At 51.2% G+C, this 26,074-nt stretch overlaps 1 protein-coding gene across 1 annotated transcript in view; it reads left to right on the top strand.

The window, feature by feature from the left end:
* Cabin1 (calcineurin binding protein 1) overlaps positions 1-26,074 on the top strand; it is a 147,402-nt gene that overhangs the window by 116,481 nt on the left and 4,847 nt on the right. Inside the window, exons 30-34 of the mRNA XM_013014489.1 lie at positions 13,970-14,133; positions 14,956-15,052; positions 15,894-16,574; positions 17,959-18,033; positions 21,244-21,526. Of these exons, the coding sequence (XP_012869943.1) occupies positions 13,970-14,133; positions 14,956-15,052; positions 15,894-16,574; positions 17,959-18,033; positions 21,244-21,526 (1,300 nt within the window). The remainder of the gene's footprint in view (positions 1-13,969; positions 14,134-14,955; positions 15,053-15,893; positions 16,575-17,958; positions 18,034-21,243; positions 21,527-26,074) is intronic.

Here is a 26,074-nt window from a genome sequence, read left to right as displayed (position 1 = left end):
GCCTGTGGCCATACTGTAAGTGGGCTCCTACTGGCCCACAAATGAGTGTGGTAATGACAGCTTGATCTCCTGGATCTTGAAGCTGTTAGATTTTCAGGGATGGCCCTAAAATAGATAAGCAGCTGTCTGTCCATGGAAATGGTTAGTAGTCTGTGGTTTTGGATGTTCAGGTGCTTTGTGAACAGTTAGGGTTTGTGGAACTCTCCTGCTTAAAGTGCTAGGAAGTCAAGCATGCCAAGTGGGCAGATCCACCAGTTTTGACTCTCTCAGTGCTCTCACATGACGCCTAGGAGCCTCAAGAATTTCCCCTTTGTGAGGGACAAGGAAGGTGACCCTCACTTTTGCAGAACTTCACCATACTGGGCCTCAACTAGAGATGACTGCTTGTCTCATGAAGCTTTGGAGAATACTGACAAATACCAAGGCTTGGGGTACAGGGCATCACATGGAACAGTGGTACCACAGGGTCAGAGAAACCAGAGCCCACAAAGCCTGAGAGCCCTTGTGAGCAGACTCCCTCCCCGGCATGTCGCTCCACATGTTCCTCACTTACCACAGGCCTCCCTCTTGCTGTGAAGCACCTAGCTCAAGCCCACCAAGCCCACTACCTTCTGTCCTCTTCAATGTGCACATCTGTGCTAGCCTATGGGTGGCAGAGAGGGTAAGGGGGTGCTGTCAAAGTGTTTGTGGGAGCCCATGGGCCCCTTCGGAGCCTGTATGGCAGGGAAAGCACGCTGTGGAGAGCTAGGTGCTACTAGTGGTAGGTCTGTAGGCCTTCTGGGTGCTGGGTACTGGTTTCCAGAGAACCACACGCTTTCCACCAATAACAGCTTCTTCCTGGCCTGGAGGTGATGAGCGCATGTTCTCAGCTTCCTTTGGTCTGACTTGATCTTACAGGAAGTAGATAATCTATGAAGTGAGGTCATGAGCTTTGCAAGGTGCAAGTGTCATTCTGGCACCTAGTGATAGTATCTGCTCTAACAACTGAGGACTCTGGCTTTAGCCAGCCCTAGGTGATAGGTTTTAGCTATACTGGCCATATTGCTGTGTAACTGCCTAGTGCTCAGGCTCTCTGAAGTGTTCCCATGTATATTGTGTCATAATCTCACATGGGATTGTGAGAGGCTGTGAGTTGAGTGGCAGCTGGATTGAGAAGTCCTTATTTGAGATCCTACCATAGGAAAACTCAGTTGAAGGCTCTTGTCCTCCCTTCATAACCCCGTAGGTGGCTTATACTCAAGTATGTCCCTGCAAGTGAGTGGATTTTAGAAGCCCACACCTGTTTCTTCTAGTACTGGGCAGGGAAGCCACCTTCCAAGGGCAGAAGGTACAGGGCACCAAGGGACAGATTGGACCCTAGCCTTTTCATACTGGGGGCACCTGGCAGGGTACAGCTTAGGAATACTGGTGGGCAGGAGCTAGCCCAAGGATAAGAAAAATGGGAACTGGCCAGTTCAAAGAGGGGCTGTCACTAGAACAAGTGTCACCAGGACTGGACAAGTGGATCTAGCCCTTTGGGTGGGTATATGGGGAGGGTGGAAGAGCTCCCAGCTCTGAGGTTATGAAAAAAACGTGCCAGGTGCCGGTGACTCACACCTGTAATTCTAGCTACTCAAGAAGCAGAGATCTGAGGATCACAGTTCAAAGCCAGCCTGGGCAGGAAAGTCCTTGAGACACTTAAATTAACCACCAGAAAACCAGAAGTGGCGCTGTGGCTCAAGTGGTAGAGCGCTTGCTTGAACTGAAGAGCTCAGGGATGGTGCCCAGGCCCAGAGTTCAAGCCCCACAACTGACCAAAAACAAACAACAACAACAAAAAACTTATGGAAGAGCAACATTCTTCCACATAACCTACATAGGGTGACCCATTCCTGCCTTGCCTTATTCTCTTCAGACAGGTAGAAGGATCAACCAATACTTGGTGGACAGTTCCATGGCAACCTGCCTCACTGGGAGGAAGATGCTGTCTATATACTAATGCTGTGGGTACTGCCATTTTCTCTGGAGGGAGATTTTGCCTTCCTTAACCCTTCATCTGTAGAAGAAGCTCACTTAATGCCTCACCAGCTCCCAGCAGGATTCAGCCTAGGGCAGCCCTGTCCTTCCTCTGGTGCTGTAGCTGCACTTGAAAGGGGGGGGAGGGGTCATTGGATGCTATCTCTGGGGTTCACATGGGCAGTTCAGAATGGGAGGGAGCATCCTGGCCAGCCCTGAGGATAAGATGTGGACCAAGAGGAGACTTGAATGAAGCTGATGCTCATGCTGTTCTTGAACAATCAGATCCTAGAGGATCCTAGACTTACCCTGCCTAGCGTCCCTCCCTCTGACCCCGCACCCCAGCTTAATACCTTCTTTCTGTTGGAAGGTGCCAGAAAATGAGGCACCTTCCAACTGTAAAACACACTCCCCATGGCACGCCCCCTCCCCCCCTTTCAAGGATGTTACTCCAGAATTCTTCATTGTCATTCTGAGTGGGATAGCTAATGTGGCCTTTTTTTTTTAACCCCACACACCCATACCTCTGCCCATCACAGGGCACTGTGGGCATAATTCCAGGGGACATCATTCACATAGATACTATCTGTGGCTTAAGGAAAACTTCTGAATGCCTCAGCCATTGTCATTCCAAACTACCCCCCCCACACACACATTCCTGACTGCCCCACTTTGCCCTTTCTGAGCTTCCTGTACTGAGAACTGTGCCCAAGATGCCCCATGCTCCACAGTAGATGGGCAGCCCCCCTACCGCTGCACAGCTGCCAGGCCAGGGACCCCACCAGGATTGGCCTGCAAAAAGTCAGTTGCGCTGCTGGGCCCGCTTCCAGATGAGCGCCGGCGCAGCGCCCCATCCGACTCTGCCGCCCCGCCCCGGGCCCGCTGGAGCTAGGGAGCCTCCGCGGCCATGGCCCAGCTCCCGCCCTAGCTCTCCTGCACAGATGCCACGGCGGAGCCGGCGGGTAGGAACTTGCCCACAGCCAAGGGCGGGTACTGGGGCCAGGGCTGCACGACCACCTCGCCTTCTCTGCCTGCCTCGCTTTCTGCTTTTCTGCGCTTTGGCTCACTCCTTCCCGGGTGGGCTTGACCAGCTGCTGCCCACCGCCTCGGGTGCAGCAGGAAGCCCGCGGCGGGCTGTGGTTTCTCTGACTCCACTGCGGAGGAAGTCGCTCTAGCGATAGGGTGAGGCGCCCCCATGCCGGGGCTGGGCTGGTGCGCTACTCAACATCAGGTGGGCAGCCAGGCTGGCCTAGGCGGCGGCGGCACGCGGGGGCGGCCAGCACTGGCGGAGACCGTACACGCGCTGGCGCGGGGAGCCCGGGACGAGCCCAGCCCGACCAGCCCGGGCCGGGAGCCGGCGCGCGGGGGTGTGCGCCGCGCCGCGCTGCACCGCGCGAAAGCGAAAGCCACTCGCTCCAGCAACTTGGCGGTAGAAGGCGCCGAGGAGAAGCTGCGCGGAGCCGCTCCCGGGGATGGTGAGCGGGCCACCAAGCCGGGTGGGCAGCGGCACCCAGGCGTGGCGCTTCCATAGCTATAAATAGCTGGTGCGCGGGGGCGGGAAGATGGTGCCAGCACTTTGTAAGTGCCCGCCGGCTCAGAGCTCGGTGCCGGGCCAGGTCCTTGCATTAAACATTCAAAGTAGACGGGGTGAGTTTGGAGGGTCCGGGTGGGTCGTTTGGGTCCAGGGCGTGGGGCTGGCACGTGGGGGCGGGGCTGGCCACTGGCAGGTGGCCCCCGGACCCTTCCCACGCAATTCGGTTGTTTGTCGGTTCTGCTTTTCCCGGGAGGGGGAGGGGACCTAGTGCTCCATGTCTCACTTGGCAGAAGAAGCTGGAAACGGCAGGCGCCAGCTGCAGGCAAATTGCAGGCTTCCCCAGCCCCTTCATGCGTTGCTCGAGGACTTATTACCAGTGATGGCACAGGGAATCCCTTGTTCTTAGTAGCCCAGCCTGGACAACCAGAGTCACATGGGGGCGTGAGTGGGGGCTCAGCGCCCCTGGTGGCCTCCGAATAACCCTTTAGTCTGAGAGGCTTTCCCAGATGGCTTTGAGGTAGACAAGTAGAAACTTCCTGCCCCCAGGGGTTTTCGATCTGGTCTCCTGTTCCCACTCCCCCACTTAGGACTGAGAGATGGGATCCCTCAGCTCCTCTGGACATTCAAATGTTAGGGAAACTACCTGGAAACAGATTTGTACCTAAATTCCAGGGCTCCTGAGAAGGAGGGTCCCAGAAAGGAGCATCTGTGGGGTGTTTACAACCCAAGTCCTTGCTCTCCTTACTTAGGGCCAAGTGGAGTACAAAGAATCTGGGAAGCTGAATTCTGCGATAGTCAGCTTTGCTAAGTTGTCCCCTCTCCCACAGAGAAGTGTAAGTGAAATTATGTGTTGGAGAAGCTGGGTGGGCACCCTGTGAGTATTGTAGGACTCCAGGAGATAAGTCAGCCGCAGTTACACAGATACTACACGGAATCTATCCCTTCATACTCTATCCTCTCCCTTCTCAGATAGCTTCTTGCTGTTTGAGTGGTTTGCTGTATGGGTTTGTGGGTACAGGTGATTCTCTAAGGCTAGGGGATTCTGTTCGTTTCCCCACAACTGCTCCTGAGCTTGCTGCTCACTGTCCAGATCCTGATTCAGCTTGAGGTGGAGTTTTCAGCTCCGAGGCTGTCCTGAACCCATAGAAAATTTTGTGCTTCTGGAGGAGGGAGAATCAAAAGGCCCTAGATCGCAACCCTGCTGAAAGACTTCATTGCTCTCTAGCTCCAGCCACCACTTGCCAGCTGGTCCTTAGCTAACAACAGCCTGCTCCTATATCCCATGCCTGCTGCTTCTGAGAATGGGATGCCAACATGCTCCCAGCCCTCGCCTTTTCTAAGCACTGAATCACTACTCTGCTCCATGCCAAGAAGGTCTGTAGGAATCCCTCTGCCAGGGAGCTAATTCTCCCTTGAGTACTTACAATGCTGTTTTCTTTGAACAGAGTTATTAAAGCTTAGTTGTCTGGGAAGCCTTGATCACCCATCTTACTGTGGACATCCCCCACTGTGTTAGCTTAGACACCCAGATCTCACCTCCAGGAGTCCAGCCTACTATCTCATGCCCTTTCCCTTGGCTCCCACAAGTGATCCTAAGTAGACGGAAGAACTTCGTAAAGAGGATATTCACCCAATATTTTTCTGGAGAGTCAACCCAGATGCCCATTTTCCACCTGCCCAGCAGAGGCTTTTTTTTTTCCAGTTCCTTCTAGCTTTTCCCAGAACACTTCTCAGAATCCTTTTTCTTTGGACCCATTACCTTCCTTCTATTCCTGAACCCTGAATTGTTAGGTGTTGAGGCTCCCTGCATCCTGGGAAGGACAGATGTGGTTCTGGGAGCACAGGTGGGACTCCTTGAGTTCATGGAACTGACTTACCTCAAGGTTAACCAGAGTTGAGGTTTTGATCTGGAACATTCCTTTTCTGGGCAATGTGCCTGCGGGCAAAATAAGCAATCAGCTACAGTCTCTATCTTTCTGGCCCCCAGCTTGTCTTTGAGTTTTCTTTTCCTCTGGAGCTTTACTATCTGAGACTTTGAGGTACCTCACAGATCATAAGTCTCAGAGCCAGGGGCAATGCAACCCCTCCTACCTGGATACCTCTGAAAACCTCAGTCTAGAGGGCTATAACCAGTGTTCCAACCATGGTTCATGACCTGTGGAGGTCAGGGCAACCTGGTGGGCAGTACTGAATAGTCTGATTAGGACCCAAGAAGGCTCCATGCAGACTCAGAAATCTTGACATGGGGAGTCTGGGTGAGCTGGAGAAGGGAGAATTCATTGCTAGCTGCCCAGTGGTCACGTTGTTTCCTTGTCAGGCTGAATACCCTACATCCTCCCATCAGCAGTTCATTGCTCTGTCTTTTCATGGTCTCTCTGTAGTGCCCTTAACAGCCTTTACTTGGGAAAAAAGGCCACTCCCTCTACTGCCTTCTTGCCTGAGCTTTGCCTAGCATGCTCCTCCTCCTGGGTGAGATCCTAAAAATGCAGGTTAGAGAAAGGAGCCACATCTGAGTCCTGTGGGGATGGCAGCAAGAGACAACTAGAGCAGACAAGCTAAGTCCTGGGAGGACCAAGGTTGGAGGCCATTTCCTAATACAGAATACAGGGTGCTTAATTTTGACTGAGGCACCTGAGGATACTAGGGGAAGACATTGGCCACCTATTAACCATTTCATTCATGGGCGGACCTTCTAATCCAAGCCTATCCTGTAGTGGGACTCCAGTTCTGACTCTGAACAAGTGGTTGTTTGTTACTGTTTCCATATGTATATATGTAAAATGGAGGTTTCACTGCCAGCTGGTTTCTTTGGAAGTGAGAGTATGGGGAGAGACTCAAGGTGATCCCACTTTGGGAGTCTTTGGGCATCCTGAGCAGGTCATTTGAACTTACTTTTCTTCTCTGGGAGACAAGTACTGAGTGGATTATATACTATACTTAAGAGTGTCCCTGCCATTGTGGGTGTACAGTGTTTTTTGATTCCCTTCCCAACTTAGTTCAGCTTTGACTGGGTTACAGCCTTTGCCCCTCTTCCTTTCCTGTTCTGGCATTCCCAGAGGCACTTGTTTTCCCAGGAGACCTTTGTGCCTTTATAGGCACAAAGAGGAGGCTCTAGGAGAGTCCATAACTGAAAAGTAGGATTTGTAAAGGTGACAGATGAGGCTTGCAACCCTTAGCCAGAATAGCCTTGAGCTATCCTGTCAGAAGTGATATGAGACCCAGATATGGTGGTATATACCTCCAACCCCTGCACTTGGGAGGCTGAGGAAGGAAGATTACAAGCTTGAGGCCAGCCTGAGCTATATAGTAAGAATGTGTCATTAAAAAATTAAAAAGCAGGGCTGGAAGGTGGCTCAGTGGTAGAGTGTTTGCCTTGCATGCATGAGGCCCTGAGTTTGATTCCTCAGCACCACATAAGCAGAAAAAGTCAGAAGTGGTACTGTAGCACAAGTGGTAGAGGGCTAACCTTGAGCTGAAGGGCTGAGGGACAGTGCCCAGGCCCAGAGTTCAAGCCCCATGACTAACAAAAAAACAAACAACTTTATCCCAAAAAATAAAAAACCAGGGCTGGGAAGGTGGCTCAGTGGTAGAGTGCTTGACTTGTATTCATGAGGCCCTGGGTTCGATTCCTCAGCACCACATTAGCAGAACAAGCCAGAAGTGGCGCTATGGCTCAAGTGGTAGAGCGCTAGACTTGAGCTAAAGAGCTGAGGGACAGTGCCCAGGCCCAGAGTTCAGGCCCCATGACTGGCAAAAAAAGAAAAAAAGAAAAACAAGCAGGGAGCTGGTGGCTCACACTTGTAATCCAGGCTACTCAGGAGGCTGAGATATGAGCCGGCCCAGGCAGGAATATCTGTGAAACTCTTATCTCCAATGAACCACCAGAAAACCGGAAGTGACACTGTGGCTCAAATGGTAGAGTGCTAGCCTCGAGCTGAAGAGTTCAGGGACAGCACCCAGGCCCAGAGTTCAAGCCCCAGAACCGACAAAAAAAAAAAAACAGAACAAAGCCAGTAGCCTGAGTGGGGGTCCAGAGGAGAGAGATGAGATGTACTATGAGAACCAAAGCATTTGAATGTGTGGCCTCAGGCTGCCAGGTTACATTGGCTGTGGGCTGAGTGAAAAGGCTACATCTAGCAGACATGCTGGGGTGCAGGGTCACAAGGATACAGGAATGTGTATCAAGCCCTTCCTGTCCACATGAAGGCTCTTCATGAGTGTGGGCTGACCAGGGAATCTGGGAAAAGAAGAGCCTAAGTCCCAAGCCACAGTCTGCAGGAAATAAGCTGTGAGCCCAAGCATAGCTTTGACGAGCTGTCTACATGCTGTTCTGCAACTGCAGGAGCTACTTACATCTCTTGCCTTTCCAGGAAGGATACCATCCACCAAGATTCCCATTAGTGGACTCTCCCTCACCAGCTCACCAGGCTCCAGATTCCTCCCCTCTGAAACCCCCATGTTTTCTAGTTACCTTGTGAATGAATAGCATTCCCTTCCCCTACCTCTGTACCAGGGCTTAAACTCAGAGCCTCATGCTCTTGCTTAGCTTTTGTTGTTGTTGTTGTTATGCTGGTACTGGGGCTTGGACTCAAGGCCTAAGTACTGTCCTTTAGGAATTTTGCTCAAGGCCGGCACTCTACCACTTGAGCAATAGCTTTACTTCCAGCTTTTTGCTTGTTAATTGGAAATAAGAATCTAGGGAGTCAGATGCCAGTGGCTCATGCCTGTGATCCTAGCTACTTAGGAGGCTGAGATCTGAGAATTGTGGTTTGAAGCCAGCCCAGGCAGAAAAGTCCCCATGAGAATCTTAATTTATTAACCATTCAAAAACCAGAAGAGCTGTGGCTCAAAGTGGCAGAGTACTAGCCTTGAACAAAATTGCTCAGAGTCAGCACCCGGGTCCTGAGTTCAAGCTCTATAACTGCCAAAAAAATAAAGTCTAGGGGAATTTTCTGCCCACGCTGGCTTCAAATCAGGATCCTCAGATCTTAGCCTCCTGAGTTAGGATTACAGGCATTAGCCACCAGTGTCCAGTTTGCTTGGGTTTCTTGATCATAGGTGGTACTCTACCACTTGAGCTATACCTCTAGTCTGGTACTTTGTGGTTAATTGGACATGGAGTTTCAAAGACTTTTTCTGCCCAAGGTGCTTTGAACTTCACTGGCACCTGGTTTTGAATACGTTTTAGGTATTAACACCAAGCTATCTCAGTACCCACCACCTCCACTTACCCAGCTTTCAGCTGAAAGGGAACAGGTTAGGGGCCCCCAAACCACAGTGACTGTGCTCACTCTCCCTGGAACCCCAGGCTTGCCCTCCTGTGAGTGTAGCTTCTAAAGCTCCATTGCCTCTACAGCAGTGGGAAGATACTCAAGGCTGTGGAAAGGGCTGAGGAACTTGTATTAAGCCCTCAGCCTAGAGTCTGAGGCTCTACAAATCATTTAGGTTGTTGAAGTCTGTCTGACTCTGACTTCATCTGCCATTTAGGATCCCAGAACTCCTCTTAAGTGGTGGGGTGGGCTGAGTTACTTGGGATGAAGATTAGCACGCAGAAAGAGTTTTGAGTACAGTCTCATGGTTTTAAGTGCTCTGAGGTTGCCAGTGTGGGCTCCAACTGCCCTTGGCTCTCCCATGCAAGCATTATCCCAGCTGCATTGGCTACCAGGGAGCCTAGCCCAAAGAAGTAGGGGCAGATCTGAAGACAGCATGTGTGCCTGCAGAGGTGGGAGGGGACAGTCTCAGGGAAGGGCTCTCCTCATGGGACTGTCTGTTGCTCTGGCTCCCGCTTCTGCTCTTGGCTCTCTCAAATCTGTGATCTTGCTCCATCCTGTCTTTTGGATTCTGTGGGAGTGTTAGCACCCAGTGCTGGCCTCCCTCCCATCTGCTCTCAGCAGGTCTCCTTTCAGGCACTGCTGCCCACACTCTTCTCGTCGGGTTTGACTTAGATCCCCTTCTGCTTACTCCTGGCTCCCTCACCCACGCCCTTCCTGAGGCCCACATCTGTGCCTTCTAAGGTGGTGTCAGGGGGCTGAGCCTCATGGCTCTTCTCATGTGGCCATGATAAGGAAGATGGAGGAACAGGTGTCTTTGCTTGCTGGGTGCCTGTCTTCACCAGGCTGGCACAGCACCTCACCAACACCTTGGCTCTCTCTAGGACTTTAGCCCTGAATAAGTCAGATGTGGGAGGAGTAGTTGGGAGGTTGGTTTTGGCTCCTCCTTTTTCCTCTACAAGAACCCAGGTTTAGACCATCCATGAGCAGCAAATACAAAAGCCTAGCTCAGGTGAAGTGGAAGTTGTTGGCTTGCTTTCCACCTGGTGGCTTTGTTCTCCCCCAGCTGTCTCTAATGGCCAGCTTCATGGCTACAAGAATTAGTCCTGCCCTTAGTGGCTTACCTTGCATTTGCACCAAGTTCCACACAAGAAGAGGAGGTAGTGTTGCTAAGGACTTCTGCAGAAGAAGGAAGCCTGCTGAGATCCTGGGCTTACCTGCTGGCTATCATTCCATGACTGGTGGGTGGGCAGAGCAGGGCTCAAATGTGGGAGTAGAAGGAAATGAGCCCATTTCAGGAGAAGGGGAGGGAATGGTGCTCAGTGCCCAGTGATCCCAAGAGTCCTGTGCTAAGGCATGTAAATGAATAAACAGCAAATAAGTGAACAAGGGCACTCAAACCAATCAGAGCCCAAAGAATTGTATCTTTTAGTACCACCGTTCCCAAGGAAAGGCCAAGAAATGAACCAAGATGAAAGCAAAACCCATGCAACTATAAAATGCTGCATTTCATGTCTCTAGGGCTGGTTTGGGGCATTTGTTAGGGCACCTGTCATTCCCTTCTGGGTTTCCATGGACCCACTGCCTGATTTGTGTGGTCTTCTTTCTTTCTGAGATCTGTGATGTTATGTTACTAAAGGGAATGGGAGATAGGGATGCAAACCATGTGCTAGAATGTGTGATACACAGGTTTCTTGGTGTATGCATTTGTTTATTAGCATCCAAGTGCTCACAGAGGTGCAGACCATGTGGCCCAGTGACGGAGAGCGGGGTAGAGAAGCATCTGCCCGCATGGGTTTCTACTGCCTAGTTCCAGCCTATTGGAAAACATGTGCCTTTAAGAACTTCTGTCTTGTGTAGGTTTCTTTTTTCCCTTATAATGAACATGCTTCTGTTGCCATAATCTGTCCTTTTTCTCTTGTAAGGCTTTTTTGTTGCCATCAGAGGGGTCAGGTCTTTGCCTAGAAAGAAGGCTTGAGTTGTCTGTCCTTCCTTCAATCCCTAGCACAGCAAGCACTTGACCCAAAGGTCAGAGGCTAAGAATGGGAGCCCAGTGCCAACAGGCTGGCAATAGAGAACAGGGAGAGGCAGGAGAGACAGGGCATGCAGCTTGGCCAGCATGCTCAAGCTGCTTCTGAAACAGTCCTGTAAACATTCTAGATATTCCAAGAGGTACATGGATGATCCTGGGGGCATTAACTTCAACAAGTTGGATTCAGCCCCTGCCCCTAACTGGTAAAGGTGAGCCAGTGCCCAGTTCCAGATGGGCTGACAGTACCAGGCTATCCTCGTACGGTTCTAGGTAGCACATTGGTGACTGGTGAGTCCTCCAGATTTTCTCCATGTGCTCATTCACACCTAACACACACAAATACATTGTATCTTCCATCTTGAACTAAGGAGCAAGAATCTGGAGTTCCTCTGCAGAATTTCTGTGTTCCCATGTCCCTCACCATTTACCAAAACTGCTATACTTCTCTAACCACCTTGCTAAGAGCCAAAGTGTGGCTTATCTCTGACATCACCTTCTTGGCCTGTTTTTTGCACTAGCAAGAGGGGTGAGATGGCTTTTGTCTGGTCCAAGAGCCTAGCCACATACAGAAAGCCCTTTTCAGCCTGAATGCCTGTCCTGCTCTGCCAGGTTTGTGTCAAGGCCCTTGTGACCCAGAACTGAAGCAACGCAAGCCTACCCAATCTAGGACACTATCCTAGTTAAAAACCCACCCAATCACCAGAGTTGTCACTTTTCTACTAGTTAACCCTTAATAAGATGAACAAGCCTCCTCCAGAGGTCGTTAGCTCCGCGGATATATGGCTGAAGTCTTGGCAGTATTGGGGTTTAGATAAGCATTAGGGTCTAGGCAACCCCTCAGCCTATTTTACCATAAGGCTTAATAGCCTTTGAAATGTCAACAGGTGTCTGAGGTTCCTAGTACTCCTGTTTCTCTCCTCCTCCTCCTCTTCCCCAAGCCTGCTAGTGCCTGTACCCCAGCCCCACTAGTGTGGAGCCTAGTGGAATGTGAGGGAGCAGGGCTACCTCTCTGCCTTTGGGGTACTACCAGGGGAAAACTGGAAAAGTCAGCTTCTCCTCACATATACACCCTGATAGGCAGGCAGACTGTCCACACCAGATTAGAGAACAGACTCCCACATGACTTAAGTCATCAGGGGCTCTGCACAGGAAGGGAGATTTGGTAAAAACCCAGGGATATTCCAGATCCTCTTGCCTAACACATGAGACCTGTAAGCTGCAGGTCTCTCATATACCTCACACAGCATGTGGTCCTGGACTTTACCCTCTCTGGTGTGGAGAGGCACTACCACAGCTGGTGGTTAAGGCCTCTAGGAATCCTTTTCTCAAAGTTGTGGGTGGTTGAAGGGCCAATCCCAAGTCTTCAGGCTGTGTGACTCTGAATAACACCACTTCTTTTGAACTTTGGCATTCATGGTTCATGGATACCACCTGGACACCGATATCTGGCCTCACAGGCCTAGCAGACTGCAGGGACAGCACCTTCAGAGGCCACCGCAATCATACCTAGGCCATCCACAGTTCTGGGAGCAGAGGAGGAAGATACTAGGCCTGGGGCCCTTGACTCCAATAGTGGCCACGATAGTTCAGTGCATCCATCCTACCTCAGATGTGGTGGCTTTTGCAAGCTGTTGTAGACCCACATGTGAGGAAGGCACAGCACTCACTGGTATTTGCACAGCATGTATGGACAACTTGGCTTTGCTCTTGATGGATGCTGCTGAGGGCAGAAGGTGGTGTGAGGTCTCTACATAGTCCGTAGGTTACTCATCTGTCTGCTTGGTGGTTCACTGTGGAGGGCACAGGCTAAGAGATGAGGGGTTTAAGCTCCTTCCATGCCTGAACAACTGAGGACTAGAGGTGTCCTAGATCCCTTCCCAGGACTGCTAGAGCAGTATGGGTCCAGGCCTCTTCACATACCATGAGCAGGCAGTAAGCAGTGACCAGGGCCTGGAAGGGATACCACCTAGACATTCATGAAGCTCCATGCTGGTAACCAAGGTCCCTAGAGCCCCATATTGCAGCCTGACATGGACCTAGCCCATGCTAGGAGGAAGAAGAAGAGGCCATGTCACTTGGTAGCACTAGTCCATTCTAGGCAAGAATTGTTCCAGGGATTGACTACAGGGTCCCATTTGAAAACTTGCTGATTCTTTACAGTTCCTTGAGGTACTGTGCCAAAGTCAGGCCTTCTTAATATTCCTTTACTCATTACTCCATCCCACTCTCATCTCTGCCTCCCCTTAAACCTTGACTGGTCCCCAAGTTGTCAGATGCTATGCTGGTTATCAGAGCTGTAGAGAACCAGACTCTAGCTGGTGATGTTAGGGAATACCTGGTGCCACAGTATTTAGGCATAGCCAAGGGCAGTAGGAGGAATGTTGTTGCCAGAACAAAATGTTGTTACTAAGGTATTTGAGGCCTGGGCATCCTAGGAGCTGCAAGTGATTTTCTTTCTTTCGTTCTTTCATTCTTTTTTTTTTTTGTGTCAATTGTGGGGCTTGAACTGAGGGCCCAGGCACTATTCCTGAGCCTCTTTGCGCTCAAGGTTAGTGCTCTACCACTTAAGCCATAGTGCCACTTTCAGTTTTTGAGTAGTTTATTGGAGATAAGAGTCTCATGAGGGCTTTTCTACCCAGGCTGGCTTTGAACCACAATCCTCAGATCTCAGCCTCCTGAGTAGCTAGGATTACAGGTGTGAGCCACCAGCACCCGGCTTTGCGAGTGATTTTCTAAGACGGCCAGGAATGACTGTGTGAGAGCAGGGCCATACCAGAGCCTGTCTATAGCAGTGGCCAGAGGTCTCCATGGCCCCCTTTCCGTTATCAGTTCTGCCTCTGAGAGTTGCCCATATGGCTTAGTCGGCACCTGTGCAGACAGGTAGCTCTGCATCTGAGTGCCATTATAGGGGACAGGTCCAGTAAACACATAATACAGCCAGAACCATGTGTCTCATCTGCCACTATTAGTAAGGAGAGAATATGTTGAGGCAGTCATGCATCTCTCCTCCTATAGGGTGCCATGAAGTCCCCAGTTGGGTAGTATGCCTCTAGCATGTTCTAGAGGATGTTAGGGAGGGAATCCCTGAGACTCTGGCCATAGCAGTCCTTCTCATAACCCATTGTGCCTGTCCCACAGGGCATCTGGCGGATCCCCGTGGATGAGATTGACCGGCCAGGCAGCTTCGCCTGGCACATGAACCGTTCCATCGTGCTACTGCTCAAGGTGCTGGCCCAGCTCCGGGACCACAGCACCCTGCTGAAGGTGTCCTCTATGCTGCAGCGGACCCCAGACCAGGGCAAGTGAGTAGGCCACCCACATGAGTAACCTAGTATATACCTCCGCTGCCATCACCAGGCCATCTACCAGGGCTGTCTCCACTGCTTCAGATTGGTCCTGAGCCCACTGGTCTAGAAGCCCCAGCCACCAGTTTCTCCTCAATGACTTCCTTGTTTCAGCATAGAACCTACAGGGCACCACTCCTACCTTCAAGCATCCTGGGATTAACAATGTGGTTTCTACATTGAGACCCTGGACAACTTAGCCTCCCCTCCCCCTAGCTCTCAGAGATACTATCAGGTGGTGAGGCAAAAGCCAATAATGATTAGGTGGGCTGCAATGATGCCTGGGCTTCAATAGGAACCAGGAATCCCTTAGCCAGAAAGGGGGAGGGCATATAACATCTGCTACATGCAGGAATGAAGGGTTCCCAGGAGGTGCAAGGCTGTGAAGCCTCGGCCTGGATCACCATCCTCCTATTCCTGCACTGATTCTTGTTCTGGTTTTATTCACTATGGCGTGTCAGGTAGCATGCCACAAGCTCAGGAAGACGGGCCTCCCTCGTTATCCCACCCCTGAGCAACAGGCAGGGCCAGCCTACTGTGGCCCTCCCTGCTTACAGCTAGTCCAGAGGGCTCAGCAAGGTGGAGCTAACTCAGAGACCTGTTGATTGTGGAAAGTGGGATGCAGTGGAGACCTTCAGAGAAACAGACCTCAAAAAATAGATCGGACACAGGGATACACACATTCTCAGGGCAGGCATAATGTCCTGGGCTGCTACCCAGCAGCTTTATGTGGTATCTAACACTCTCTCATTCCTTCTGACCACCTCTGGGTGATCATAGGAAATATCTGCGAGATGCTGACCGTCAGGTCTTGGCACAGCGGGCCTTTATCCTTACTGTGAAGGTGCTAGAAGACACACTGAGTGAACTCACCGAGGTATGTTGTCCATTGCCCCTCTCCATGGCCCATAAAATGTACTTTAAGACCCTCCCCAGGCAGTGCTCTTGATGCTACTGCTTGCATGTTAGGCAGGTCTCTCTGTCCCCACTGGAAAAGCAGAACCCATCCTGACCCCCACTTCTAGGCCAGAAAGGTCAGCTGGAGCAATGAGTATTCAGCAGTTACTGAGGCCCCAACATGCTTGATGGTTGAAGAGAGTGATTATGACCATCCATGGGGCCAAACTCCCCAGCAGGCAGAGCAAGGCCTATGAGCACATTATGTGCATCTTCCAACCCCTAGGCAGGTGCAGCAGGACCCCACTGCACAGCCAGCTCCAGAGGCCTAGGAACTGAAGTACCCCCTCATGGGTGGGGCTGCTGGAAACCCTGTTTGCCACCTCTAGAGCCCATGCCCAGTGTAGTAGTTGGGGCTTGATGCAGCTGCTCAGCACTCGCCCCTCCTTCAGACCTCATACACAAGGCCAGAAATAAGCACAGGCAGCAATGGCCCCAATCCCCTTCCTATACAACCCCCTGAGGCTTACATCGCTACTCCACAGGAGAGCCAGGTGGTTACATCCCAGCTAGATCCAGGCTTTCATGAGCAGTAAATAAAGGTCCCATTAGCCCCTCTAACTGCCATTGTTGTAGGGCACTCGAGTGATTAGGACAAGTCTCTGGGCCCAACTTATTCCTCTTATGCCTGAGGCCAAGCCCTGGCCAATTAGTAGAGTAGATGTCCATAGCTAAGATTGTCATTGAGTTGAGCTCAGTGACAATGAGGTGCTTTTATGTATTCGAGAGACCCTACTGTCTTGTCTCTGGTTTCTTGGCAGGGGTCAGAACATCCAGGACCCAAGGCCTCTGGCTTCTCCAGAGCCAGAATGACCACCGATATCTCACACAAGACCAGTCCCGAGGATGACCAGGAGAAACTCCCTCACCCCAAGAAGTCTCCTCTGACTGATGTCTCAGGGCCAGAGCCTGAGCCAGGGGGCACAGTGAGCACCTTCAGTCACCAGCCTATGGCCATGGATGCAGGAGACAGTCTAGGCCAGGGTGGGGAGCAGAAGGACAGAGAGAGTCCACGAATGGGGTCCACTGAGCCCATGGACACAGGTGAGGCCACTATTTGCCGCATAGACTTGGAACGGCCATTGTCCCTGCTGCCAAGCCATCTCCCAAGGGACCGAGGCCCAGAGAGTCGGCCTGCTGAGCTGTCTCTGGAGGAACTGAGCATCAGTGCGCGGCAGCAGCCTACTCCACTCACCCTAGGCCCCCCAACCCCCACCACCAACACAGCTCCCACTACTGCCACCGGGGCCAGAACTTGCAGCCACCTAGAAGAGACACCCCCACGACCCAGCCGAAAGAGGAAGCTTCTGGAGGACACAGAGTCAGGCAAAACCCTCCTGCTGGATGCCTACCGAGTGTGGCAGCAGGGCCAGAAAGGTGTGGCCTACGACCTAGGCCGAATTGAGAGAATCATGTCAGAGACCTACATGCTCATCAAACAGGTAGGTGAGCAATGAGATGGCCCCAGGGCTGTACCTATCCACAGACTTGATGTCCACAAACTCTACCTGTGTCCTTGGCTTTCTCTTCTCTAGGAGGCTCATTCCTGAGTGTCAAGATGTGCTGGGGCCTGCCCCTGGGGTGGGTTTCAGTTATCATACCCACCACATCCCCTCTTTTTGCTTTTGAGGCTTTCTACAATGAGAAAGCAAAACAATCAGTTTTAAAAACATGTGCCTTTAAGGAATATGAATGAATCTGCATTACAGGTCCAGCACAGGAAGATGAGCCCCCACCCCTGTCCCTGTCCCAGTGAGGCCATCTGGATGCATTTGGGGCACATCCTTTGAGCTTTCAATCTAAAGGTGGTTGCTGTAACCTACCTAAAAGATAGGGCTTTTTTGGAAAGAGGCTAACCACTGTGGCCCAAAGAAGCTGTCATCCTGTTCTTGTTGCTGCTTTGTTGTTGTTGTCTTGTGATGTATAGACACATACATTAATCTCTCAAAATGTCAAGTGCTAACTTCCATTTGCTTTTGTTGTTCATTGCTTAGAAGACAGTCAATGTACTACTGTTTTCCTTGCTGGTAGTGAAGCTGGCCTTTCCCTGTATTGCCTTCTTCCCTGCCTTGATGGCCATATATGGCCATCTACCTCAGGGCCTGCCCACTGCTTGTCCAGAGTGACCCCTTCACCTCTGGAGTTTTAGACTGAACTCCTTGTGCCTTGGGCTCTTGGGCTCTGGATTATGTCTGGCATTGCCCAAGGCTGTCACCATCAGATTTGCCCCATTCAGCCCAGGACTTCTCAAAGGCCTTTTCTATTTGGATCATAGCCCTCCTTCCTGCCCCTCAAGTGAGCAAGAAGCTCAGAAGTCTGCCTGTCAGAAGCCACACCTAGAAGCAACTGGGCTTCAACTAAACTTTTTTGTTTTTAAGAGAGGTTCTCAAAAAACATAGCCCAGACTGGCCTGGAACTCTCTATTCTCCTGTTTATACTTCCTGGGATTATGGATGTATACCACCACACCCAGCTCTCAGGCAAATTTAGAGGCTTGGTTGGTCTGGTCTGAGTTTCCCTGTCAGCTTTAGCTCTTGTAAACAGCATAAATAGCCACAGAAAGTAACTTAGTGTGGCTAGAAGGATGGCTGGCCCCAAGTCATGATACCAATAGTTGGTACATGGACCCTCAGCTAGAACTTTCACCTGGAAGACAGACCTGGGAGCTCTGGATTTAGTCATCAGTGAGGAAAATTCTGTGCTGAGTTCTCCCCATCCCCCTAGTCAAACTCCCATAGGCTGGTCTGTGCTGCCCTAACAAACATGTCTGGGAGGAAGCCAAGCACCATGTCCCAGGTCCTCTATTTTGATCATCTCCTTGTTTAGGTGGACGAGGAGGCTGCACTGGAGCAGGCTGTGAAGTTCTGTCAAGTCCACCTTGGGGCTGCTGCCCAGAGACAGGTAAGCTGGAACCAGTTGTTCAGGTTCTGCCTATCACTTAGGCCTAGCTGTAGGCTGGAAGTACATTTGCATGGGGATAGTTCTTGTAGTCAGCATGACCAAAGGGAGAAGAGCTGGAAGGTTGCTGGGGCACCATTCATAGTAGGGATGCCTCTACTCCCTTTTCCAGAAGTAGAGAAGATGGCTCCTGGCAAGCTGACCTCACCTTTGCAACAAAAATGGAGAAAGTAATCTTAGAGCCAGGGTGACTAGAAAAAACATGGCTGGGAACCCAGAGTAGAGATGTATCCTATTCAGGGACCACTGAAGAAAGGGGTAGGGGCTTATGCAGGGTGGGGAGATAGCCCTTACTAGGCAGGAGAAGGGACAGAGTCACACCAGTGATGAGTGAAGAAGGTAATGCTGGTGCAGGGCTAAGCAAGAATGTCAGGATCCAAGAAGTGGCATGATGAGGGACCTGCATGGTAGGGTGGCGAAGGAGATAATGGGGATAGAGATGGAGTTGAAGCCTTTCTAGGAAGAGCCTCAAAGAATCCCAGCTAGAGTGAGGTTGGGTTTGGAAAGGCAAAGGAAGCGGAAAGGTCAGGACTCTGCCTGTGTATGTGAGGAGCCCTGGTGTAAGGACCCTTGATAACCATCAATATGGACCAGAGGATTAGAGAGCACAAGCAGGGCCAAGTACCCCAACAGGACCACAGGAGTAGGGCGGCTTGGACAGGATCGAGTAGAAAGAGAATATTCCACGGGTCCCAGGGCTGGGACATTGAAGAAGTGGGGTGACTACTAGACACAATACGAGGATCCAGGGGCCACGGTTGTGAAAAAGGAGTGATAAGGATAGGGGGTTTTGAGCAGGAAGAGTGAGGGGTGGGGTCTTTATGAGAACTCGGCTAAGGGAAGGCTGGCAGGCAGGATCTGGTGACCAGGAAGGGGCCTGGTGACTGTGGAGGTGGAAGATGTGGGATGGGAGCTCAGTGGGAAGATGTGGGGGGAGAGGAGACAGGCCTGGCAGGCAGAGCCACCACACCATACCCCCTTTTGAACACTGGGCACTGTCCCTGAGCTTCTTTTGCTCAAGGCTAGCATTCTAACACTTGAGCCACAGCACCACTTCTGGCTTTTTCTGTGGATGTGGTACTGGGGAATTGAACCCAGGGCTTCATGCATGCTAGGCACTCTTACCACTGAGCCACATTCCCAGCTCTCCTCTTAGAGCTTTGAAAGCCAATAGGTCAAAAGATTAAAAAGGAAGCCTTTTGTCCCTAGAGATGGCCCAACTACCTTGGGCTGTCTCATCCAAAGGGGTCTGAATCCTAGCTGGTGCCATCTTGGGAGGTCCAGACAGGCTTCTATTCAAAGGAATGGGGCATCAGGTCCTCCCCCCCCTCCCCGCTTCCTGTTTAAGGCTTAAAGAAGTCCAGGAGGTTCACCTTGACCAAGTGAACTGTGGATCCCTAGCCCCCTCTTCGGATGCAGTATTCATGTAGAGGAGAGCCAGCTCGATGGCTTTGTGTCCTTTCTGTTGATATTCTAACCTGCACCTGCTCCCTAGTAGGGTGTCTCTGCTATTGCCTAAGGCCTTCTCACCACATGCCTGGCCCCCAACTCCTACCCTAAGCCTAGAGGGATATGACTGAGGGCTGGCTGCTCTGCTCTGCTCTGGTTCTCATCTCCTTTAAAGTCAGTCTAAGGAGGCCATTTCCTGCCTCCCCATCTCTCCTTACCCTTGATCCTTGGCATGTTTCCCCACATTTCTACCAGACCTGTTTCCCGCAGCACTGGCCTGGGGCTCCCCAGACACCCAGCACATAGCATATTCCACAGGGCATGTCCCTCTCTACATGGAACTGGGGCCTCTTAGAAGAAGCCCCTTAGAAGGCTCCTCTCAAGCTCTTCGATAAGCTACCTGTCCTTCCCCACTGCCCCATGTTCTTGTCTCAGTGCAAGCAGCCAGGGTCTCCTTCAGGTCACCCCCTCTGTACATCCTGCCCCACAGGACCCCAGAGTCCCCACCTTGGTTCTGTGCTCAACTCTGACCAACACTAGGAAAGTGGAGGCTGCTGCTACCAATGCGCAGGAAGTGTCCATTTTGCTTTCAGCATGTCAGAGTTGCAGTGGAAGCCCCCGTACACCCCTGTAGGGTGCTCTAAAGACCATACAGGGACACAGCACTGACCCTCCTCAGTGCGTCCGCCACCAGGACTCAGACAACAACAACAACACTACCAATTTTGCAGGCCTCCAGGCCCAATGTGGGCTCCCAGGCCAACAGCCTACCTTGCCCTCCTACCAAACTGTTGCCCAGCTCATCCCAGACACCTACCACATAGTAACAGTCCACAGAGCCTATCTTCTGCCATGTAGAACCATGGACAGGGCATTCCAATCAAAACAACCACCAGAAGACAGTTATCCATCCCTGGAAGCTAACTGTCCCCCTAGTATTGTGGTGCCCATTAACTGACATGTGATTTTTAGGGGGTAGCGGGGAGGGCCCTGCTGACCTGACACGGGCAGCTCAAGACAGAACAGTGGGCCTGTTACTGAAGAGGGGCTGGATTGCTGGAGGGCTCAGCTCTGCCATAAGATGCTGCCTCAGTGTACCCTAAAACACACTTTATTTGAAGCATGCTGTCAGGATGCTGTAGCCTTCCATACTTGTCCAAGGAGGGCCAGGCTTTGGTGGAATGGCAGTGGCCCTGGGAAAAGAACCCTGGAAGAGTGTCATAGCAGAATGAACTGTGAAAGAAGACTGGAAAGGGTCTGGCTCATAGGAACCACAGAGGCCAGGCACCATAGCTGGGGGTCACAGCCAGTTGCAGTCTGGAGCTCAGATGTGGACTCTTTTAGCGTTCCCCTTAGGAGCCTTCCACAAGTGGCCTTTTGGAAGTCCACTATACTTCAGGGCAGACATGCTTCTCCCTGCCTAGGCCCTTGTAGAGTGAGCAGGGAGGGCCAGCAGGAGGTCCTCACTGAGTCCTCACCAGCACAAGCTGAGTATCTCTTAGTATTGGTGCTGGGTCCCCGAATATATGCATACCAGCATCTCATGGGCAGCATAATGGAGCTCAGAGGCCATAGGGCTGTGTTGGCATCCCAGGTCCAGAGGATGTGTCCTCCATAGGAGGACTGTATTGGCCTGGGGTGGGGCAGGGCAATGTGTGCTTAGGGCCACCCAGCCAACCCTCTTAGCCTTTTTTGTTCTTACAGGCCTCAGGGGACACCCCCACTACCCCAAAGCACCCTAAGGACAGTCGAGAAAACTTCTTTCCTACAGCTGTGGTCTCCAATACACCTGACCCTGTGCTGGTCGATGCTGTCCAACGGCCCAGTGACAGCCATGTCAAGCCTCGCAGTGCAGTGGCTGCTACTACAGCTGTTGTCAGCTGTCTGCCTGCAACATCAGCCTCTACCCCAGACCTGCCCAAGGACCCCGGAATCCCCCGGCCACACAGGCCTGAGACCACTCTCAGCACAGCCTCTCTGATCCCAGGTAAGTGTCATACCAAATGTACCTGGTGATGTAAGAATACATGTCCAGCTGTGCCACAGCCAGACCCAGGTCCCCACCATCAGCTGACAGCAAACATTGCTTCCTGCATGGAATACAAAGTGAGCAGTGAAACCATCTCCACCCTGGGTGATCCCATGGAAGCAGGCTGCTCCTGGTCTATTCTGCAGTCTCTGGCAGCATTGGTGATCCCAGATAGGACATCCTATGCCCACCACTCTCCTAACCTGGCTCCCTGTGGTCTCCCCGCCTATAAAAGGATATGGAGAGAGGAAGTAAGCACACCCTTTCCTTCCCACATCTTCAAAGCCCTACAATAAATAGGAAGGAGGCTCAGTCAGATAAATGTGAACACCCTGTACCCCATAGGTACGAGGAGGGGTCCTGATACTGGCATACTGTGAGGCTACCAGCCCTTGGTTTCAGTTGTTCCTGGCCACCAAATCTGCCCAGGACCCATCAGAGGTTCATGAGCAAGACAAAAGCCAGCCAAGACGAGGACAGTGGTCACATGTATTAGCTTATGGATGCAAGTACAGGGCGAGGCTGGCTCTGACAGAGGAGCTTTTATTCCTTCTAAAAACTAAGATTGACTGGAAGGGCAACCTGTCAGCAGATCAGGTAAGTCTGGGCTGGGAACTTTTCTGTGGAGACAGACCACTGAAGCAGTAGCACACAGGCCAGCAATAAGTGGGAGAATGGGCAAAGTACTCTTTCCTTTGCTGGTATAGGTCTGCCTCTGGCTCTGTGGTTATGATTCTGCTCAGCTGGACCCAACAGAGGGCTGTGCCAAGCTCTGCTTGTTTCTAGGCATGAGGCCAGGACTCTGGGACCATGGGCAGCCTCCAAAGACACTAAAAGAGGACAGGGATGTTCCCTAACCAGCTCACCTCTTCAGCTGGTAGGTTTGTAAGAGAGACTAGCCTGGCCAATGGGTTCCCAGTGTCCTCAGGGTCCATCCAGGGATGGGCCAGACTCCTTGATACTTTATTTCAAGCCCTCCTATTCTTCCACTGTTTGTCTGTGTACTTGCACAAGCTCTGTGTTGGCCCACAGGGAGACCGAGGTGGGGAGTCTCACCTCTCAAAACTTTTCCGTGGCTCACTGTCAAGTGATGGTGTTTTCATCTGTGCTAGCCTCAGTTTCCTGAGGATCATGAAAATGTAGGGGCCCTGTCAGAAAATGGATTGGCCATTTGTTCCCAGAGCAAACAAAGGCCATAGGACAAAGAGCCTTGAGCATTGAAGGGCTTGGGGTGCGCATTAAAAAAAAAAAAAGGAAAGAAAGGGAAAAGGGGAACTCTAAATGATGTGACCATCTAAATTGGGTGGTCCCTTTTCATCTCTCTGCTTCAGTTTCCTCAGTAGAATGTACAAGGAAGACATAGAGTAGCTCTGTAGGACTTAGAACAGTGTTTGACAGTAAGCATAGTTTTATTGGGTGTGGAGGTACGGCAATGTCATCCTCACCCTCAGGAGGCTGGAGGATCGAGTTTGAGGGAAGCCTCAGCTGCCTAGCCTCAGGAAGAAAAAGAAATTATACCAGGTGCCAGTGCCTCACACCTATAATCCTAGCCACTCAGAAGGCTGAGATCTGAGAATCACAGTCAAAACCAGTCCAGGCAGGAAAATCTATGAGACTTTTTTTTTTCTATGAGACTCTTAGCTTCACTTAACCATCAGAAACCAGAAGTACCAGCTGGGCCCTGGTGGCTCATGCCTGTAATCCCAGCTACTCAGGAGGCTGAGATCTGAGGATCACAGTTCAAAGACAGCCCGGGCAGGAGTGCCTGGGAGACTCTTATCTCCAATTAGGCACTCAAAAACTGGAAGTGGCGCTGTGGCTCAAGTGATCGAGTGCTAGTCTTGAGCACTAAGAGGCTCAGGGACAGTGCCCAGGCCCTGAGTTCAGGCCCTACAACAGACGAGGGGGGTGGGGGGGAGGAGAGAGAGAAAGAGAGAGAGAGAGAGAGAGAGAGAGAGAGAGAAACCGGAAGTAGCACTGTGGCTCAAAGGACAGTGCTGAGTTCAAGCCCCACAACCAGAAAAAAAATGTGGCCCATGGCTATAGTTAAATTGCTCTTAGTGATTCATTCATTCGCACAAAGACCCATCTCTTGCCCTTCTACCTCAGGCTATCCTGTACTTTGTCTTCCCTAGTCTCCATTATCTTGAAGTATCTGTGGGTGGAAATCTTAATTGCTGAGGTAGGTAGATCTAGCTTGGAGTCTTTTTTTTTTTTTTAAGCTTTTGCTGGTATACTAGGGCTTGAACTCAGGACCTGAGTATATTACCCAAGGGACAATAAGCTTTTTTGCTTAAGGCTGGAATTGTTACCACTTGAGCCATAGCTCTACTTCTAGCTTTTGGATAGTTAACTGGAGATAAGAGTCTCATGGATTTCCTTGTCCAGGCAGGCTTCAAACTGTGATCCTCAAATCTCAGCCTCCTGAACAGCTAGGATTATAGGTGTGAGCTGTTGGTATCTGGTTTGTCTCTCTTACAGTTTTGTTCATTGGAGTGATTGGCAGCCTCAGGTCTTCATTGGCTGTTAGGAATTCACATCATCATCTTTAACTGTTGGATCAGAAGAAGACTATCTGTTTTCAAGTGTACATTTCTTTACTATTTCTTTCCGGAAAATTAGACTAAGTGGCCTTTTGCCAGGATGAAACTTAAATAAGCCCCCACTAAGCGTGTGCCCATGTAAACCTGGCAGAGGGGCTGCCTGACCAGCTCACCTGTCTACTCCCACATCTACCCACTTCAGGGTAGATGTAGAATCCATAAAAAGATGGTTTTTGTCTGACCCACTCTGGGTGAGTGTCCCTACTTGTCCTCAGAGCTTTCTGGGTTGGCGTCAGGTACAGATGTGTCCTCAAGAGCCCACATTCTAGCCCTCTAGAACCAAGAAAGCCCTCAGGGGAAAGGAGCTGACCCTCAGCAGCGTCCAGGTTCTCCAGGTATGACAGAGTAGTGTGGTAGTATGGCCAGAGACTGCTGATGGTGGTGGGTCCTGCCTGTAAAAACAGCCAAGGACTAGAGATTGACTAGCAAGTGTGCGAGTCTGGAACCAAACCTGGATGACAGTGTAAGTTTGGGGAATGGGGGCTGAGCGAGGCCTGAGCTGCCTGGGAGAGTAGACTTGAAGAAAGATTTCCCCTGACACCCTCCCAAAGTGAGCAAGCTAAGAGGACAGCTGCAAAGGTAGCCCTGATAGATCCTATCCCCAGGCAGTCTGTCCTCCCTCCTCCAAGCTGCCTCTCCATTCATAGAGAAGGCAGCCAGTAGCATGCTGCCCAGGCTATGGCCCCATATAGCAAATGCTCTCCTGTGAGCTCAGCCTCAACCAGGACTGGGACTCGTGTCTCTTTCTGTGTTGTGCAGTTTCCTTTGGGCACATGACTGATAGATCTTCATGTTTGGTGGGTGCCCTGTCCCAGACCAGGACCTAGTTTTGTGCACATATCTAGAACTGGTTCTCTGGCTGCTGGGAGTAGTCCCACCCAAATGAAGGAGTCTCTTTCCCTGTGGTCCTAGGGCCTTCTAGGAGGTAGAGAGGGGCCTCTGCAGGCAACATTGAATCTAGATTACAAACCTCAGTCCTCCAGGAGAGTCTGAGCTAGGCATGAACCTAGGGACAAGAAGCCCAGATCTGACACCAGGCCCTGGGTCTTCCCTGAGGCACAAAGGGGTTGTCCCATTGACACAGGATCTCCACTTGATCACCTACTTTCCTGCTAGGACCTGAGGCTGGGAGAACTCGTAGATAGCCCTTCTCAGCAGATAGTGTCCCCAGTGGTTCCCTTTGTGGGGTAGCTAGGGTAGCTCTGGTAAGGGGAGGACACTGCCTAGCCCAGGGAATCAGGGAATACCTTCTCATGTACTTATGTACTTTGTTCTGTGTCTGTGTGTGTGTGTGTGTGTGTGTGTGTGTGTGTGTATGCGCGCACTTACGTACACACAGCTTGAGGGCTGTCCCTGAGCCTCTACTAAAGGCTAGTGCTTTACCACTTGAACCACAGGACTACTTCTGTTTTTTTTCTGAGTAGTTAATTAGAGATAAATGTCTCATAGACTTTCCTGCCTGGCTGGCTTTGAAATATGATCCTCAGATCTCAGCCTCCTGAGTAGCTAGGATGACAGGCATGAGCCACCAGCACCTGGCTCCTTCCCATACATTTTAAGTCTTAACTGGACGGGGCCCACAGATTTTTCCTCCAGCTAGGGATAGTACCACTTTCCAAGAAGGAAAGCCAAGGAAAGACAAAAGACACCTAGCACCACTCTTGCTTGGGGTTGAGAAGCAATTTCCTCTGATACCTGGCAACTGTGAGAGTACTCTTCACCCATCCTGGGGACCTTAGCCTCTACCCAGGTATGCCTGGCTCTACCTCACTCCACTCAGTCCTGTGAATTTCTTTTTTCATTTTTATGTGCCATTTCTGGGGCTTGAACTGAGGGCCTGGGCACTGTCCCTGAGCTTCTTTTTTTTTTTTTTTTTTGGTCAGTTGTGGGGCTTGAACTCTGG

The sequence above is a fragment of the Dipodomys ordii genome, unplaced genomic scaffold (assembly GCF_000151885.1).
Source record: "Dipodomys ordii isolate 6190 unplaced genomic scaffold, Dord_2.0 Scaffold23, whole genome shotgun sequence".
NCBI lineage: Eukaryota > Metazoa > Chordata > Mammalia > Rodentia > Heteromyidae > Dipodomys > Dipodomys ordii.
This window is presented reverse-complemented; position numbering and strand designations above follow the sequence as displayed.